This window comes from Delphinus delphis, chromosome 20 (genome assembly GCF_949987515.2).
Source record: "Delphinus delphis chromosome 20, mDelDel1.2, whole genome shotgun sequence".
NCBI lineage: Eukaryota > Metazoa > Chordata > Mammalia > Artiodactyla > Delphinidae > Delphinus > Delphinus delphis.
The window spans coordinates 16,473,019-16,489,833 of NC_082702.1; the positions used below are offsets into that span (position 1 = coordinate 16,473,019).

Sequence of the window (16,815 nt, forward strand, 5' to 3'; positions counted from 1 at the left end):
AAAATTATTCAGGTGTGAACTGGGTCAGCTACAGCAACTACAGAAAACAGGTCATCTATACCATATCTATTTGACATTAAAAACACTTTTACGGGCCTTCCCTTGTGGCGCAGTGGTTGGGGGTCTGCCTGCCGATGCAGGGGACATGGGTTTGTGCCCCGGTCTGGGAAGATCCCACATGCCACGGAGTGGCTGGGCCCGTGAGCCATGGCCGCTGAGCCTGCGCGTCCGGAGCCTGTGCTCCGCAAAGGGAGAGGCCACAACAGTGAGAGGCCCGTGTACCGCAAAAAAAAAAAAAAAAACTTTTGCTTTCAGCCCATATTTTTTGGCCACTGTATGAGTTTTGTACTTTGCTATAAACTCCTGTACCAATCACTGAACACTGAGACTTTTGTCATGGGAAGAGTGTTCCCAGTACCTGGGACTTTCAGTGCTAAAAGCAAGACAATCTGGTCAAATCAAAGCAATCGGTTACTCTTCCCACCCGGTTCCCCATTTTCCAAAACAACTATTCCTGGAAGTGCAGGCCAGAGAGGATAGGGTGGAATCAACAGAGATCAGAGCTTCAGGCTGCTCAGGCAATTGCGTGTAGGCCTCCCATAAAATGGGATATGTATAGAGAAGCAGCCACAGAAATCTGTATGGGTTCCCCTGGCTTTTTTTTTGGCCACTCTGCTTGTGGGATCTTAATTCTACGACCAGGGATCAAACCCATGCCCCTACACTGGAAGCACAGAGTCCTAACCACTGGCCCGCCAGGGAATTCCCTGGACAAGATTCTATAAGACCTGGTGAGAACGGTTGCTGGGGGCTGAGCACCGAATGGGGGTTGCAGAGGTCTACAGTGTGAGATTCATTTGAATCCTGAGCAGCCAGAGGGGAGAGCCCTCCTCCCTGAACACCCTGGGTGTTCAGTGGAGACTCCAGAGAGACCACACCTTAGAAGTAACCCTGTGCCCCAGCATGCATGCCCCTTCTCCAGAGGGCCGGTGGCTGCTGGTAGAGGGGTTCAGAGGAACTTGTCACAGGCACAGCTGACCCACAGCAGATGGAAACTTTCTCTTCAACTCGTTTTAAAGTTCTTTTTAACTTTCCCTGTCAGTTCTTGTAGCTAATTGGTCTCCTGCTAGTAGGGAGAACCGACAGGCCCCTGAGAGGATGCTTAGTCCTCTCAAGGGCGCTTTCCCAGGGTAGGAAACCAGCCTAAGTCCCTGGCTCCTCTCAGCACCTGGTCTCAGAAGCTGAGTCCCCATCACTCAGTTGGTCAGGAGCTGCGTCCCGCTTTCCGCCCAGGGGACTAAGTCTTGACCTTTGGCTCCAGAGGTTGCCTCCACTTCTCCCTCCACAGGCCGAGTGCTCCATGCTGGCTCCTAGGCCGAGTCCCAACCTTGACCAGCAGCCGCCAGGAGGCGCCCGAGGAGGGGCCAGCCTGCCAGCAGCAGCCATCCTGACTTGTGACTTCTCCTTAACCCCAGAGTGTCTGATTCAGTAGTTCTGGGTTCACAAATGAGAAGTTTCACTTCTAAAGAGTTCCCATGTGATGCGGTTGCCTCTGGTTCAAAGATCAAACTCAGAGAAGCAGTGTTCCAGGAAAGGCAATGCTGCATGCTGTGCCAGGCCCCAGTCCACAGGGCTGGAGGTTTGCTCACTCCAAGGGGTTCTCACCGACATTCCTGAAGGTCTCTGCAGTGTGTAAAACAGAGAAATGGCCACCTGGGGGTCCTAGTCCCTCCACTGATAAGGGACCCTGTGAGGAAGCCCCAGGATGCAGGTGATCACAAACCCCGGCCAAGCTCCACCCACAGAGGGCCCCAAGCCACTTGTTTCTTCTGCCTGGAACTTAAAAAGAAAACAGAAAACCCTACATGGCTCATTCCTCACCTCCTTCTAGTGTTTACTCAATTATCTTCTTACTAAAGAGACCTCCCTTACTGCACTGTGTAATCTTACAGCCTATCTCCCTACTTCTCAGCACACAATCACTCCTATCCATTCTACCTACTACATTCTACTTATTATATAACTTAGTATTTCTTCTTTCATGTTGCCTGTCTTCCTCAAAAATAATATAAGCCCCGTGAGGGCAGGAGGTTTTGTCTCAATTGTTTCATGATGTCTCCCATGCGCCTAGAACAGATGTCCACTGAACATTTGTTAGAGCAGTGAATGAACACGCCACCATAGATCCCTGTTCATTTTCACCATTTTGGTAACTCTACATGTCCTCTCCAGTTTTCCCTCTAAGCTGGAAGGGAATGCTCAGTATTTTCAAGAATGAAAAAGAATCACATTTGGAGGTAACATCCTATCCTAGGTGTGGAACATCCTAGATAACAGCTAGGTGTGGAAGCACTTTGGGTCTCAGTGACACCATGGAATGATAATTCCATTTGGATTTGTAGCCTTTGGAGCATTGGAAATAATACGTTTAGCCTCTAGGAGCATGCTGAGCTCGATGGACTATGAAATAATATGTATCGACACTTTGGCGTTGGCTCGATTGCTGACAACACTGCCCAGAAATCCGGGCGCCTTCCCTTTGAGAAAAAGCAAAGCGCCTTTTCTGTGGCTTGCAGGGGATGAGGCACGCGCCCTTTACCGCATTAGGAGCTGCGACTATATTACCCAGAGCGCTTTGCGCAGAGCGGCAGCAGCGCTGATCCAATGAAGGCACAGGACAGGGGCAATCCGTGCTTGGCGTGAAAGATAGGGGCGGGACTTCCGGTCTCACTTTGTGGCGGTCATTTTGACTGGCTTCGGTCTGGTTTACTTGATCGGTAGCTCCCGATCGCTGGGTCAGGTTGGAGGCAACGGGAGGCTGAAAAGTCGAGAGAAAGTGTTGTCCTCACTGCAAAGAGGTGAATCTGAGGCTCGGAGGGGGACTGCACGTCGGGGCTGGGCTGGAAGTGGTGGCGTTGGAATCCCCACCCTGGTCACCCGTCACTCCCGTCACTGTCCGCCCACAGGCTCAGTTCTCAGAAGCCTCACTGATGGACCTGACACAAGTTGGTGCTGAGACCTTCAGGCCTTCACCCGAACCACCCCCACTTTTGAATCCTAAAGCCCCAAATACTGGGAGCCTGTTCAGATCACTGAAGCCTAGGCCTGAACATCCAGCACCTGCAGGGGTGTGAGAGGGGGCCCGTTTCTGAAAGTCAGTGTGATGAGGTGTGGGAGTGTTACAAGCAGCGGGATCAGCATGTGCAAAGGCTTGGAGGGGCTACTGGTCCAGGACTGTTGGGGAAACCTGGGCTTCATGTTGTGTCTGTACAGAACAGAGTGTGAAGGGGAGTCACGCCTGGAATGGCAGGTGGAGGAGGTGTACCTAGGTTCTTACGGTGCTTAGAACCATGGAAGCTTGTGAACAAAGGAGGACCATGGTCTGAGTCAGGGTTTTTAAAGTCCCCCAAACTGGAAAAGGGGTGATGAGGACAGTGAGTCACAGGAAGTGTGAGTCCTTCTCCAAAGTCACACAACTGGCAAGAGGCATTACTGAAGGCCAGGGTACGGTAAGCCCAAGGTCACTTGGTTCCAGGGCTATGCAAGGGTACAAGGGAGGCCTGAGCCCATGGAGCCCTTCCATGGTGGCTTGCTTCTCACAGTTTCCCTCTTCCCACAGGTTCCATGGCCATAGACGTGCTTAAGGACCCTACACAGGTGAGTGGGCTCTCACCAGTCCCAACCTCCTCACACACACATGTTCTCTGGGATTGTGATGCTCTAGGACTCAGACTGCCACTCTCCTAGCCCTTTGGCCTGAGGACTCTTGAGAAACGCCAAACCCTAGGCCAGAGTTCATATGAAATAATTCCTATGTCTGGCACCCACGGGAATGAGGTGTGGTCGTTTATCCCAGGCACAGGTAGCAGCATGTCCAAGTGCTTGAAGGTGAGGCTGAGCTGGGAGTGTTCGGTGTTTCTCTTTCCTTTGTGGCAGTCGGGAGAGGAAGAGTCAGGCCTGGAATGGTAGGCTGAGAAGCTGGATGTTTTCCTAGAGGGATGGGAGCAGTGGGATGAGAACAATGAGGTTATGTGACTCAGGTCTTAGCAGGCTCTCTCTGGCTGCAGAGTGGAGAACAGATTTGAGGGAGTGAGGGAGGAAGCAGGAAGACCAGGGATGAGGCTACTGCAATAGTCCAGATGAGTATTGGTGGTGACTGGACAGTGTGGTGGCCATGGAAGTGGGAGAAGTGTTTGGATTCTGGATCTGTTTTTGTGTATGGCTGACTGGATTTTCTAATGTTGAGGGTGAGAGAGAAAAAGGTAGGAGTCAGGGATTACCCTGAGGTTTTGGAAGGAAAAAAGGAAGGTTGGCGATAATTTTTAATGGGACTATTTGGAGTTTGGGGTTTTATTAGCCATGTTAAGAATCTGAGATGTTTCAGAGAATACTGCTTGAAGGCATCAAGTTGGCAGCTGGACATAAATGTCTGAAACTCCAGGGAATGGTTCAGGGTGGAGACATCCAAATGGTGGTGGCTACTCTGTGTATCCAAGAGGAGGTGGAGGGAATTCCCTGGTGGCACAGTGGTTAAGAATCCGCCTGCCAGACATGGAAGCAACCTAAGTGTCCATCAACAGATAACAGAATGGATAAAGATGTGGCACATATGTACAATTGGAATATTACTCAGCTATAAAAAGAAACGAAATTGAGTTATTTGTAGTGAGGTGGATCGACCTAGAGACTGTCATACAGAGTGAAGTAAGTCAGAAAGAGAAAAACAAATACCGTATGCTGACACATATATATGGAATATTTTTTAAAAAATGGTTCTGAGGAACCTAGGGGCAGGACAGGAATAAAGACGCAGACGTAGACAATGGACTTGAGAACATGGGGAGGGGGAAGGGTAAGCTGGGACAAAGTGAGAGAGTGGCATGGACATATATACACTACCAAACGTAAAATAGACAGATAGCTAGTGGGAAGCAGCTGCATAGTGCAGGGAGATCAGCTCAGTGCTTTGTGACCACCTAGAGGGGTGGGATAGGGAGGGTGGGAGGGAGATGCAAGAGGGAGGGGATATGGGGATATATGTATATGTATAGCTGATTCACGTGGTTATACAGCAGAAACTAACACACCATTTAAAGCAATTATACTCCAATAAAGATGTTAAAAAAAAAAAAAAGAATCCGCCTGCCAATGCAGGGGACACGGGTTTGAGCCCTGTTCCGGGAAGATCCCACATGCTGCAGAGCACCTAAGCCCATGCGCCACAACTACTGAGCCTGCGCTCTAGAGCTGTTGCTCTGCAACAAAGAGAAGCCACCTCAGTGAGAGGCCTGCGCACTGCATCGGGGAGTAGCCCCAGCTCGCCGCAACTTGAAAAAGCCTGCACGCATCAACGAAGATCCAACACAGCCAAAAATTAATTAATTAATTAAAAAAAGAGGAGGTGGAGCTGTGGATCACACTTGGGAGGAGGAATCTTCAGGTTATGGGGGTAATGCTATTAGCAGTCCAGGAAAGGGAAGGTGGCGCCCCAGGACTGGGTCTCTTGTTAGAGCACCTGGTTAGGGGTGGTATGTGTCACAAGCACAGTTGAGGGAGAGAACCGGCCATGAAAGGGGATTTGAGAAGAGGATGGTCTGACAGGTGGTCAAGACTTCCAAGGGTAGGGTAGACACTGAGACGGATGAAGAGGCCTAGGTATAATTGAGGAAACATGAGGCTGAGGCTGATTCCTATTTACATATCTATGGACTTACCAGGATTTTTGGGGACACTGGAGTGTTTCAGTCAGGCTGGTGGATTAGCTCAGGGGAAAATGTGGTTGTCTGATAGAGTCACTAAGCTGGGGGAGGGGAGCCCTGAGGTTGGTCTCTGAATGAGGGTTAGGTTGAGAAAGGAGGGTTGTGACTAATAAGGGGACAGCAAGTGCAGCACAGAAGTGGAAGAGGACCAGTGGGATCTGAAGTCTGCATATGGTTCTGAATGGCCGGGGGGTGACACAAGCAATAAACCAGAAATTGAGGCTTTCGTAGCAGGATTCAAGGCTGCCCTGGCAGCAGGAGCCATTGAGGGTCTGGAGTAGTACTGAATCCTGTTTGCATTTGCATAATCTTGATGCCATGAGGGAAGTAACACATGGGGAAGCCAGGGAGAGATTTATCGTCTCCCCACGTGCATGGGGCAGGGAGGTGGTGGTGGTGGCTGTGGGGTCTGGAGATACGGGAGAGGCACAGTTTAAAGAACGATGTGCATGTGGAGAAGAAGTATGAATTGATGTTGCCAGGGTCCTGGTATTGGGGACTAAAGGATGAAGGTGGACCCAAGTTTGGGCCCAGGTGGTGCTTGGGAAGCACCATCTGGGAGACTTCCTGCATGGCAGGTCCAGATATTAATGGCATCCATGTGCCCACCTGCCTAATGTTGCCAAGGGCCAGACACAGTAATTAACGGGGCCATGAGGAGAGAGTAGGCACAAATGGCACCAGGGTCCGATACCTCATCTGAGTTGTGGAGCTGGGGAGAAGTGTGAGTGTGGGCTGGATATGTGGGGGTATGGATTGGAGGTCCTTGAGAGAGAGGCTGTTCATGGTTTCCTCTCTCCTCATCATGGCAGGGCAGTATAACCTTTGAGGACGTGGCAGTTTACTTCTCCTGGGAGGAATGGGCTCTCCTTAATGAGGCTCAGAAACTCCTATACTGCGATGTGATGCTGGAGAACTTTGCACTTATGGCCTCTGTAGGTAAGGCCCTCATACCTGCCCCAATACCTTTTCCTTTTCCCCAGGAACAGATTAGTCTTTCTCACATCAGGACCATGGGCACTGCTTTCTTCCCCAGTTCCCCGGGTAGGTGCTCTGGTTGCTAGGGCTGAGCTGTTTGTACTGTCCTTTTCCCACTTAGCCCCAATACCTGCTGCCCCAAAGCCTTGCAGGGAAGGAGTCAGGAGTCTTGAAGTTAGCCTTTGGGACCTCACCTTGCTTTCCCTTTCTCTGGCCAGGTGACGCCTCTGCCCTAGGGTCTACTCCCTTCCCTTAGCTGATGTATCCTTATATCTGCCTATGCTAGTAATCGCAGTCACTGACATGGTCGCTACTTTTGTGGCCCATGGGCTATTCTTTTTTTTTTAATATTTATTTTATTTATTTATTTGGTTGCACTGGGTCTTAGTTGCAGTAGGTGAGCTCCTTAGTTGCGGTTCACTGGCTCCTTAGTTGTGGCCTGCGAACTCATAGTTGCAGCATGCATGTGGGATCTAGTTCCCTGACCAGGGATCGAACCCGGGCCCGCTGCACTGGGAGCGCAGAGTCTTAACCACTGCGCCACAAGGGAAGTCCCCCACGGACTATTCTTGCAAGATCCTCCTCTGAGGGTTTTTTGGTAATGTTGAGTTTTCTTTCCTATGAGTTGCTCTGGCCAGTGCTGGCCACTCACCTGTCCAGTCTTCTCCTTAGAACTTGCATCATCCAGGTATTATGTTCACCTGGGGATAGGGGAAGAGCTATGGGTGCCTCTTAGGGTGGGCATGATTCCAGCTCCACAAAATGGGCTCAGAGGGTCCCTGGCCCTATTGAGTAGCAGGTAAGAGGATGTGACATCAGGGCTGTGTTCACTTCATACCATAACTCCGTTCTGTTTCCATTACTATTTTGGTGCCAGTGGCCACACCTCATTTCTACCTTTCCTTCTTCATTCTTGACACTTTGCCAACTTGTCATTTCTACACTGACTCTCAGCCCAGGGTGAATCCTGAGTTCTCACAATGGATTCCACATCTCACCCATTCTTCTCCACTGCTCCATCTCAGTGTTCTCCACCATTGCACCACACGTATTATGTTGTGAGATGTGCACATATCTTTAAGTAGTCTTTGAACAAGAGCTACTCGGATGCAATTGTGTTTTCTTGGGCCCATATACATCCTTCTGCACAGCACTCCTGTGTCATCAGCAGGCAAGTGCTGAAAACCATTCAGAGTGAGTTGTAGACCTGGCTCTCCTCTTCGTGCTGCACCCCATCCTTTCTCCTTCACTTGGTCCTTCGCTGTATCCTTCATTTTCCCCATGCTGTGACCTTTAGAGGACCATTACTGCACAGCAGCTACTTTTCAACCTGACTCTAATTCCCTCCTCCTGACAATAATCCTATGGACTCACATACAGTCGTTCATTAGTGTATCAGATGCACGTTTGTGATTGGGGTTGCCCCTTCCCACCAGAGCCAACTGCACTTCACCTGTATTTCTTTGATTTCAGGTTATTGGCATGGAGTGGAAGATGAGGAGGCACCTTCTGAGCAGAGTGTTTCTGTAGGAAAAATATCACAGGTCAGGAATCCCGAAGCAGGTCCCTTTCCCCAGAAAGCCCACCCCTGTGAGACATGTGTCTCTGTCTTGAAAGACATTTTGCACTTGGCTGAGGAAAGAGGCACACATCCCAGACAAAAACCATACACTTATGGAGCATGTGGGAAACAATTCTTTCAGAGTAAACCTTCACCAGAAGCAGCACTGTAGAGAAAAACTTTCAGAAGTGATGTGGCAGGGCCTCATTTGTGAAGAGCTACACATTCCGTGTGCCAAGGAATTCCTTCACCTGTAACAAAGTTGGGAAGTGCTTCCTGGTCAGTTTGGGCCTCTTGTAGCACGCAGGCCACTTACAACAGAAGAAGCCACACAGCAGCACTGAGTGTGGGGTGGCTGTTCACAGTAGGAAAAATGATTAGAAGTGTGACAACTTCAGGAAAGCCTTCAACCACAAACACACGCCTCTTTAGCACCAGAGAGTCCACAATGGAAAAAGGACTTAGGCTTTCCACAAATGTGGGAAAGTCTTCAGCTTGCAAATACAGACCTGTTCTCACCAGTGAATTCACTGGAGAAAGGCCTTATTAATGAAATGAATATGGGAAATCCTTTAGCCAAAGCTCCAGCCTTATTGAACACCAGAGATTTCACACTGGAGAAAGACCTTCTGAATGCAATGAGTATGGGAGAGTCTCTAGGAAAGCTTCAGCCTCATTAAATATTGGATAGTTCACATTAGAGGAAGGCCTTATGAATGTAAAGAATGTGGGGAATTCTTTAGCCAAAGCACCCACCTTATTCAGCACTGGAGATTGCACACTAGAAAAAGGCCTCATGAAATAGAGCAAATGTGGAGAAGCTTTCAGTTCAAGATCTGCTCTGATTTATCACTGAAAGCTTGTCTGAAGAGAAAACTTTAGGCCAAAGGTGTGTCCTTGTTCAGCATGAGAAAATCCACAGTGGAGAAAGGTTTTACAAGTGCCGTGAATGTGGAAAAGCCTTCAGTCAAAGGTCTTCTCTGATTCAGCACCAAGTATTCAATCAGATAGGCTTTATGAGTACAGTGAATTAAGAAAATCTTCATCTAAAGGTCTAACCTCGTTCAGCACCAGAAAAGTCCACACTACAGAAAGACCTTGTGAGTATAGTGAATGTAGGAAAACCTTCAGATGATAGTTTGACCTCATTAAGCAGCAGGAAATTCACAAAGAGGAGTCACCATACACATACAGGGAATATGCAATCTCCTTGTTCAATATAGTGACACTGGAGGAGAGCCTTTGTGAGGAAGACATCTGCCTGATGTTGAACCTTTTATAAATGAACGTCCACAGTGAGGAGATTCTCCATAAATTCCAAGTTTGTGGCAAGCTTTCAGGAGCTGTCTTGCACTTGCTAGCCTGTCCAGGTCCCTTGCCAGATATGTCACTGCAAGTTTCTGTTGTAGAAGCCATCTCACCTTTACACCTGGCAGGTCCCCACAGTGGCCAATTTCAAGATTCCAACATGATGTCACTGAACATGGAATGAGAAGAGAGGCACAGTAGCTCATCATTATATTTTTTTCCACCATACTGGTAGAGTTGCGATAAATAAACCCAAGAACACAGATAACAGTAAAATGACTAGGAAGGACAAGTTTTGAGTATTTAGTACCTTTGGTTTTTTAACAGCTTTATTGGGTATGATTCAGTTAAACTGCACATAGAGTGTACAGTTTGATGTTTTTGATATATGCTTACACTCCTGAAACCAAAATATTTCCTTCTGCTCTTTTTAACCTATTCTTATTAACATAAAATTATTACTACAAAGATATAATCTCCCTTTTGCAATAGGTATTTTATATATTTATATATATATATAAAACTGGACAGGACTGTTATGAAGCCTCATGAACTATTCCCCAGTCTTCCATTATTTATCATGGCATGGCCATTCTTGATTCATCTATCCCCATGCTTATTACTGAGTTATTTATAATCATACACATCATGTCATTTAATTCATAACCTCTTCATGATGTGTTTCCAAAATGTAAGGGCTTTATCACACAAAATAAAAATACTTTAAAATCTTATAAGATATGTTTTCAGTACTCAGTTTTCTCAATTGTTTCCAAAATATGTTTGTTTTTTAAGGTAATTCATTGTGATTAGCATCCAAAATGTATCCATATGACTTTTAATAGGTATGTTTCATAAGTCTGCTAACCAATAGCTGCCAGTTACCTCCTTTTATTCCTATTTATTTGTTGAAGTTGCTGGGTCACTTGTCCATTACAATAGATCTCATTCTAGATTTGGTTTCTTGCACCTTTCTGATTTAGTGTACTTACCCTTCTCCCATCTTTCCTGTAAACTAAATATTGAAGAGATGGATAATGGGGGTCTGCTCCTGGCAGACAGGCATGTAATGGTAACACTTGGAGATACACAAATATGACAGATGTGTGAGGGTGACACACCTGGAAATGTGGTGTGACAGTGTGTTTTGCTAGCACACTGAAGCACAGTCTAGAAACACACAAATACGTCAGGTACTAAATGTACCAGGTGTGTAGTGATACTGCAGCACAATCTAGAGTCATACACATATATTTGGGGATTGTGTGTGATGGGTTTGTGATATACCTAAATACAACCTTGGAATCTTGCCACATACCCTTGGGACACTGTGTGACATGTTGGGATGTTAACACTCTTCAACACAGCCAGGACCCAGACACATATACCACATTCATAAAGAAAAGATGTGTGACAGACATGAGACACATTCAACTGACATGCAAAACACACCAGTGATCTGTGAGACAGGATGGAGGTACTGACACACCACAGCAAGTATGGTGACACAAATACTCTATGGAGACTTGTGAGGCAGCCATGTGATAGGGGTGCCCCAATGCCTGGTGTATAGGCCACATGCTGCCATCGCACAGTTTTCATGGATTGAGTGTGATAACACAGGAACCCCCCTGGCTTGGAGAGAACAAAACTCCCTCCATCATGATGCACTGATGGGGGTCAGAACAGGGAGCCAGAGTGCACCTCTCGGCACAACCTAGAGACTTGCCCATATTTGATGATTGGATGTGAGCACAATGGGACACATGGTGGGAAGAGAATAGCTTGAACCAAGTAGCAGAAGCCTTTGCTTTGAAATGCCTGCTGGGAAGGCCTGGAAGTAGCAATCTGACCAGGGCAGTAGGGCAAGGACTTTACAGGTCTTACAGCCAGTTTGGGAATCATTAGTCAAAGGTGGTTCTAGGAGAGGTAGGGAATGTTCTTGCAGATTAGCAGTCATTGTTGGGCATTTTGCATTTTACCCAGAGGGGTAGGTATTAGCAATCAGGGCTAAGGTCACATGCAAGAAGGTACATGGAGGTACCCACACATATGAGGGCCACATTGAAAATTCTCAATCCTTCAGGGCCTCTCCCAACATGCACAATATTAACAGTGATAATGAAGTGACAGCTGAATATTGAGACATGGCGGGGGGTACCCTGAACTGGCATTTGAGGGATGACCAACAGGACCTTGGAGATGAATCATTGCATGTGGCAATGAGAGCAAGGGGTGCATCTGGGTGACACCAGTGGCCCTGTTAGGGATGCCCTGGAGGTGGTGACCCCATCCATGGAAACAGCTTTCAAGTGAGGGTAGAAAGTTTTCAGAAAGGGCCCCTCATAGAAGAGGGGCTAGGGAGTCCAAGGTAGAGATGTTGCAATGTGGTTAATTAATGGTCTGAGGCTCAGCAGATAATCTGCGCAGGAGAGGAATCTGGGAGTCCCAGCCTAAATGGGGGCATGAACAGGTCTTGGGGAAGAGAGGTAAAGGTATTTACAGCTCAGGAGCTGTAATAATGATATAAAATGTTCAATTAAAAGCAGAGAAGGCAGGAAAAAAAGGGAAATATTAAGAAAAGAACAAGTAGAAAACAGTTATAAATACGTTATTAATCCAACTATATCAATCATTACTTTAAATGTGAATGACCTAAATATACTAACTGTAGAGATGGAAACTTCAGAGTGGATTTAAAAAAAAAAGACCCAACTGTATATTATCTACAAGAAACCCACTTTAAATATAAAGACATTGACAGGTTAAAAGTTAAGGGATAGAGAAAGCTACACCATATTATCACTAATCAAAAGAAAGTAGGAGTAGCTATATTAATATCAGACTTCAAAGCAAGGGAATTTTTCAGGGAGGTATTACATAATGATAAAGAAGTCAATTCTCTAAGAAGATATAACAACCCTTAACGTGGATGTTCCTAACAACAGAGCTTCAAAATATGTGAGGTAAAGAACACTTAAACTCAACAGTAAGAAAACAAACAACCCAGTTGAAAAATGGGCAAAAGATCTGAACAAATACCTTACCAAAGAAGATATAGATAGGGCAAACAAGCATATAAAAAGATGTACATCAGATGTCATTAGGAAATTGTAAATTAAGAAATTAATGAGATAGCCACACACGTCTATTAGACTGAATAAATTTTTAAAAACCTGATAATAGCTAATTCTGGCAAGTATGTAGTGCAACAGGAATTCTCATTCATTGCTACTGAGAATGCAAAATGGTATAGCTATTGTTATGGGTCCCCTCCCCCCGCAAATCATGTATTAAAGCCCTAACCCCCAGTGTGACTGTATTGGGAGACAGGGTCTTTAAGGAGCTAATTAAAGTTAAATGAGGGCAGAAGGGTAGGGCACTAATCCAATAGGACTGGTGTCTATATTAAAAGAGGAAGAGATACCAGATCTGTCTCTCTCCCTCTCTATGTGTGCACACAGAGGAAGGCCATGTGAGCACAGAACAAGAAGACAGCCATCTGCAAGCCAGGGAGAGAGCTCTTATAGAAACTGAATTTTCTGATGTCTTGATCTTGGAATTCCAGCCCCCAGGGGTGTGAGGAAATAAATTTTTGTTGTTTAAGCCACCCAGTCTGTGGTATTTTGTTATGGTAGCCCGAGCCGACTAATGCAGCCACTTTGCAAGACAGTTTGGCAATTTCTTAAAAAGTTAAACTTGTCTTGTCATATGATCCAGCAGTCATGCTGCTATGTATTTACTCTATTGAGTTGAAAACTTATGTCCACACAAAAACTTGCACATGAATCCAGCCTTATTCATAATTTCCCAAAACCAAAAGCAAGATGTCATTCTATATGTGACTGGACTAAAACAACAACAGCGATAACACACACACAAAATAAACAAAACAAAACTGTGGTATATACATACAATGGAATTCAGTGATTTTTTTTTTTTTTTTTTTTTTTTTTTTGCAGTACACGGGCCTCTCACTGTTGTGGCCTCTCCTGTTGCGGAGCACAGGCTCCGGACGCGCAGGCTCAGCGGCCATGGCTCACGGGCCCAGCCGCTCCGCAGCATGTGGGATCCTACCGGACTGGGGCACGAACCCATGTCCCCTGCATCAGCAGGTGGACTCTCAACCACTGCGCCACCAGGGAAGCCCCTCAGTGATTTTTAAAAATGAGCTGTCGGGCTTCCCTGGTGCCGCAGTGGTTGGGAGTCCGCCTGCTGATGCAGGGGACATGGGTTCGTGCCCCAGTCCGGTAGGATCCCACATGCTGCGGAGCGGCTGGGCCCGTGAGCCATGGCCGCTGAGCCTGCGCGTCCGGAGCCTGTGCTCCGCAACGGGAGAGGCCACAACAGTGAGAGGCCCGTGTACCGCAAAAAAAAAAAAAAGAGCTGTCAATTCACAAAAGACATGGAAATATTTGTCTTTCTCCATCTGCTTTTTTCACTTAGCATAATAATACCATTCATGTTGCAAATGACAGGATTCTATTCTTTTTTATGTCTGAGTAGTATTCCATTGTGTATATATACATATTCTTTATCCATTCATCCATCGATGGAATTTAGGTTGTTTCTGTATCTTGGCTGTTGTACATAGTGCTGCAATGAACATATAGGTGCATATATCTTTTCAAATTAGTATTTTTGTGTTTTTTGGATAAGTACCCAGGAATGGAATAGCTGGGTCATATGGTAGCTCTATTTTTAAGAGGAATCTCCATACTGTTTTCCATGGTGGCTGCACCAATTTACAGTCCCAACAGTGTACTAAGGTTCCCTTTTCTCCACACCCTCTCCAACATTTGTTATTTCCTATCTTTTCAATGATAACCATTTTAACAGTGTGAGGTGATGTCTCATTGTGGGGTTTTTTTTTTTCCATTTTGTTTGCCCTACATATACCTTTTTCTTTGTGGTTTTGATTTGCATTTTCCATAATTAGTGATGTTGAACATCTTTTCATGTGCCTGAATTGGCCATCTGTATGTCTTTTTAAGAAAAATATTCAGATCCCCTGCCCATTTTTTAAATTGGATTGTTTGGTTTTTTGTTGTTGACTTGTATGAGTTCTTTACATATATTGGAATGTATCACTTATCACTTATCACTCATATCGCTCATATGTAGACTCTAAAAACAAACAAAAAAGTGAAATAAAACTCATAGATGCAGAGATCAGATTAGTCATTAGCAGAGGGGAATGGGGATGGGGAATGGGCAAAAACAAAGGGGGTCAACTGTATGGTAATGGATGGTAGACTTGTGGTGGTGATCACTTTGCAGTTTGTACAGATATTGAATTATAATGCTGTACACCAGAAACTTATTTTTTAAGCAAAGAATCACCTGGAGGGCTTGTTAACACAGAGATTGCTGGGCTCCATTGCCAGAGTCTCTGCTTCAGTAGTCTCTGCTTCACACTTTGAGCATGACTTCTGTAGACCAACTATTTGCATAGATTATTTTCTGCACAGGTGGAAGTGCTAAGTGGATATTGTCTTCTTTGTTTCTATTTCATTTATTTCTGCTCTGATCTTTATGATTTCTTTCCTTCTACTAACTCTGGGTTTTGTTTGTTCTTCTTTCTCCAGTTCCTTTAGGTGTAAGGTTAGGTTGTTTATTTGAGATGTTTGTTGTTTCTTGAGGTAGGATTGTATTGCTATAAACTTCCCTCTTAGAACTGCTTTTGCTGCATCTCATAGGTTTTGGATCATCGTGTTTTCAATGTCATTTGTCTCTAGGTATTTTTTGATTTCCTCTTTGATTTCTTCAGTGATCTCTTGGTTATTTAGTAACATATTGTTTAGCCTCCATGTGTTTGTGTTTTTTTACGTTTTTCTCCCTGTAATTGATTTCTAATCTCATAGCGTTGTGGTCAGAAAAGATACTTGATATGATTTCAATTTTCTTAAATTTACTGAGGCTTGATTTGTGACCCAAGATGTGATCTCTCCTGGAGAATGTTCTGTGTGCACTTGAGAAGAAAGTGTAATCTGCTGTTTTTGGATGGAATGTCCTATAAATACCAACTAAATCTGTCCGGTGTATTGTGTCATTTAAAACTTGTGTTTCCTTATTAATTTTCTGTTTAGATGATCTGTCCATTGGTGTAAGTGAGGTGTTAAAGTCTCCCACTATTATTGTGTTACTGTTGATTTCCTCTTTTATAGCTGTTAGCAGTTGCCTTATGTATTGAGGTGCTCCTATGTTGGGTGCATATATATTTATAATTGTTATATCTTCTTCTTGGATTGATCCCTTGATCATTATGTAGTGTCCTTCCTTGTCTCTTGTAACATTCTTTATTTTAAAGTCTATTTTATCTGTTATGAGTATTGCTACTCCAGCTGTCTTTTGATGTCCATTTGCATGGAATATCTTTTTCCATCCCTTCACTTTCAGTCTGTATGTGTCCCTAGGTCTGAAGGGGGTCTCTTGTAGACAGCATATATATGGGTCTTGTTTTTGTATCCATTCAGCGATCCTGTGTCTTTTGGTTGGAGCATTTAATCCATTCACGTTTAAGGTAATTATCGATATGTATGTTCCTATTACCATTTTCTTAATTGTTTTGGGTTTGTTTTTGTAGGTCCTTTTCTTCTCTTGTGTTTCCCAGTTAGAAAAGTTCCTTTAGCATTTGTTGTAGAGCTGGTTTGGTGATGCTGAATTCTCTTAGCTTTTGCTTGTCTGTAAAGCTTTTGATTTCTCCATTGAATCTGAATGAGATCCTTGCCGGGTAGAGTAATCTTGGTTGTAGGTTCTTCCCTTTCATCACTTTAAATATGTCATGCCACTCCCTTCTGGCTTGTAGAGTTTCTGCGGAGAAATCAGCTGTTAACCTTATGAGAGTTCCCTTGTATGTTATTTGTTATTTTTCCCTTGCTGCTTTCAATAATTTTTCTTTGTCTTTAATTTTTGCCAATTTGATTACTATGTGTCTTGGCGTGTTTCTCCTTGGGTTTATCCTGTATGGGACTCTCTGCACTTTCTGGATTTGGGTGGCTATTTCCTTTCCCATGTTAGGGAAGTTTTTGACTATAATCTCTTCAAATATTTTCTCGGGTCCTTTCTCTCTCTCTTCTCCTTCTGGGACCCCTATAATGCAAATGTTCTTGCATTTAATGTTGTCCCAGAGGTCTCTTAGGCTGTCTACATTTCTTTTCATTCTTTTTTCTTTACTCTGTCCCACAGCAGTGAATTCCACCATTCTGT

General features: G+C 45.1%; 1 protein-coding gene across 1 annotated transcript in view; it reads left to right on the top strand.

Annotated features, from left to right (window-relative positions):
- Positions 1 to 963: 963 nt before the first annotated feature.
- LOC132416034 (zinc finger protein 560-like) overlaps positions 964 to 16,815 on the top strand; it is a 30,211-nt gene continuing 14,359 nt past the window's right edge. The window contains exons 1-5 of the mRNA XM_059999279.2: positions 964 to 999; positions 1,349 to 1,454; positions 3,620 to 3,657; positions 6,572 to 6,698; positions 8,211 to 8,281. Coding sequence (XP_059855262.2) covers positions 964 to 999; positions 1,349 to 1,454; positions 3,620 to 3,657; positions 6,572 to 6,698; positions 8,211 to 8,281 — 378 coding nt within the window. The remainder of the gene's footprint in view (positions 1,000 to 1,348; positions 1,455 to 3,619; positions 3,658 to 6,571; positions 6,699 to 8,210; positions 8,282 to 16,815) is intronic.